Source organism: Quercus robur, chromosome 6 (assembly GCF_932294415.1).
Source record: "Quercus robur chromosome 6, dhQueRobu3.1, whole genome shotgun sequence".
NCBI lineage: Eukaryota > Viridiplantae > Streptophyta > Magnoliopsida > Fagales > Fagaceae > Quercus > Quercus robur.
Genome location: NC_065539.1, coordinates 31939701 through 31942850, shown reverse-complemented (window position 1 = coordinate 31942850; position 3150 = coordinate 31939701). Strand labels below are relative to the sequence as shown.

Sequence of the window (3150 nt, the reverse complement as noted above, 5' to 3'; positions counted from 1 at the left end):
TTTCTTGCTTTATGCAAGAACCATTGGTTATACGGGAAAATTGTTACAAAGCGAAGGAAGATATGAAACTCTTTATTTGGCTATTATTACAGCAAATCTGGTGAATTTCGGGGAAAAAAAATGCAGATAGTCAATTGACTTGATAGGAAACTATTGAGGCTTTATATTACCAAAGGTCATAATAGATACAGAGCAGAAATTCAGTTGTTTTCTTCAAACCGAATCAAACCATTCTGCAGTTAGAGCCAAGGGAGCATTGAATGTTGTGTAGCGTATGTGCCGAGGGCTTGGTTTGAAAGGAACTTCAGAGACAGTGGGGCCAAAGTAAATGAAGGCATCTTCAATTTCTTCACACTTTGGGATCGTGTTCCCATATTCTAAAGATTTTGAACTTAAAAGTTTCTCAACGCAATCACAATTTCACATATCAATTATCAACACCTAGGAAGGCTGGTAGCTAGATATAGTGCATTTCAAAAATCATGAAGGATTACAGCCTTTACAGGCAACAAAAAGTACAAAACTGTGTTTAGAGTTCTGACTTCAGCACAGAAGAGAAGAACAAGATGCCCCCCGCACCTTTCTTAGTGACTTCGTAATCAAGCATATATATGCTGAAGAGCTAACATTGTATACAGATATGATTTCCATTTCCAAGAAAATACTACGATCAAGATACAATTTGTCCCAAAATTTGGAAATACAACCCTAACTACCATTAGATTCACATCAGTCACTCAAGCCATCACTTCCTTCAATGTCACTAACACCATCAAATGCTACTGATGCTTCCTCATCATTGATATCTTGATCAGTTTCCATGGCATCTTCAGATTTCTCTTCATCACTTTCATCCTCATCCTCATAAATTACTGGCACCGTAGTGGCATTCTCCTCTATGTCATCATCCACAACCTGTGTTCAAGAGGTTTGAATTTTATAAAAAAAAAAAAAAAAAAAAGGAAGCCTTGATACTTGCTCTTGCTGAACTCTATACCATAAAATTTTAACACCTACCCCTGTGTAAAGGATGTCCAAGCAACTCGATAGTTGAATAGCTGATTCAAAAGTTGAGACTCTAGACTCGATGAGCTGCACATAATATTACAAGGCTACATAAGATTGTTTTCATCATGCAGAACAATGTCAAGGAAATAGACTAAAAGCCAAAATTTTCACAAAGCTTTCTTATGCTTTTACCAGTGATAAATTCCTATTCTATTCTTGGATCCAATAAATATTCAGCATGTCAAGGTAACACATTTCCAAAGTCAAGAATTTGTTAACATTGGTACTAAATAGTCTAGTATTTTCAAGCAACGGAAATATGTAGATTATGTCACTTTTTTTTTTGATAAGTATGTAGATTATGTCACTTAAAGAAATCCTTAATATGACAGGTAATAAACTCATTGTAATTGTTATAAATGTACAAATCATATCAATTTTATTATAAGCAAGTTAAAGACAATATTATATCCATCAAGCCAAACGACTTTTTATAAAGAAAATGCATAGAAACCATCAGGGGGGTACATACGTGAAAGATATCCCAACATGCAGAGAGTCAACATGTCAGGTGTTATGTAAAATGGTTTCATCGCAATCTTTTTTAACTACTTCTTACCTGATATAAAGAATTCAGGGCAACTAAAGAAGATTCCTGGGACATTATTCCACTTGCATGTTGAAGAAGTAGACTTTTTAGCCATGGAAGTGCACATGCCAAAATCGCACCCCTGGAGTGAAAATACAACACAAAAATTCGTTAAACTCATATTGTATGGACTGTTATACTCCAGAACACCAGCTGGAAAGAAAAGGGAAACTAGCATAAACCAATTGCCAGAAAGAACATCCATTGCAAAACCAACAATGCTAGAGACAAAATAATAATAATAATAATAATAAATTCACAACTTGTTAAGGTGGCAGATTGTGATTAGTTTTTTTGATAACATAGGGAACATTTCTAGAGAACAACCTTTGAACTCGCCTCTAGCTAGTAAAACCTAGAGGCAAATGACCCAACCTTCTAGAACCAATTGTTGCGTAATTCAGAGGCATTCAACCATGATGAGCTAAGCAGTTCATTGTACACTAATTACAACCTACCTCCTCAACAATTGTGAAAAATGTTATGAAATTTGTTGTGCCATTAGTCTTATTGTTGCAAAACAAAGAGCCCCAAGAACTTTATGTCCAGCATATTCAACTTCTTTCTAGTCACTATTTTAAGAAACCAAAAATTGGTTCAGCATTGCTAAATGGGTCAACCAATTTCACAGACTCATTCACCACACTTGGTTTATACCTCGACTGAATAATTGATATCAGAGACTGCAAAAGCTTGAGCACATCAGCCGGACTCAACAACGAAACCGACTTCGCAATAACCTGCAAACAGAAACACAAACTTAATAAGTCAGCCATTAACAAAACCAAACCAAACCAAAGCAATATTAAAAAAATAAAATAAACTCATAAATACAATTCGTTATACCCAGTTTTCAAGAAATGACACTCTGCACCAAATGAAATGATCAGACACTCCGTCCTTCAGGGATAGAGTAAGTTTGTTTTTTTTTTTTTTTGTTTTTTTCTTGAAAATCAATCGGGTATAACGAGGAGAGAAAGAAAAGAAAAAGTGCCTGAGCCGACCTTCTCGTCTCGGTTGTACAAGCAATCTAACAAGAGCACACGATCATCGGCGCGTAAAGCCTGTCTAAGCAGCACCTGAACTGAGTCTGCACTTGGAGGCTGAGGCTGAGGCTGTGTCGCTGCAACCAGAGAAGGCTCTTGCTGCTGCTTGGAATCTGTAATAAGACTCAGAGTTGCGAGCTTCTCTCCCATCGTTGGCTCGTTAACCAAAACTCCATCGGAAGACTCTCCACTTCCACTAACTGTGTAAAAATAAAACAACCAATGTAAGTTTGAATTAATAAGAGAGATTGAATTGATGAGAGAGACTGATTACTTTTCTTCTTCTTCTTCTTGATTGTCGTCGGCATTGGATGGACAATGTGGCTTTCCCTTTCTTCTGCTGCTATTTCTGTTGTTTTTTCTTAGGGTTTTTCGATTTGGGATTTTCTGTACGTTTTTTGCTAGGGTTTTAGACTTTTTACGACTTTGGTTTTCTCTTTTTTTTTT

The 3150-nt window shown here is 36.3% G+C and overlaps 1 protein-coding gene across 1 annotated transcript; it reads right to left on the bottom strand.

Moving 5' to 3' along the window:
- Window positions 1-431: 431 nt before the first annotated feature.
- LOC126688444 (uncharacterized) lies at window positions 432-3150 on the bottom strand. The gene is made up of 6 exons (XM_050383142.1): window positions 2978-3150; window positions 2662-2903; window positions 2315-2397; window positions 1628-1739; window positions 1018-1092; window positions 432-915 (listed from the first exon to the last, which is right to left on the bottom strand). Exons 1-6 carry the CDS (start codon window positions 3009-3011, stop codon window positions 730-732), a joined length of 732 nt encoding a protein of 243 aa, XP_050239099.1. The 5' UTR covers window positions 3012-3150; the 3' UTR covers window positions 432-729.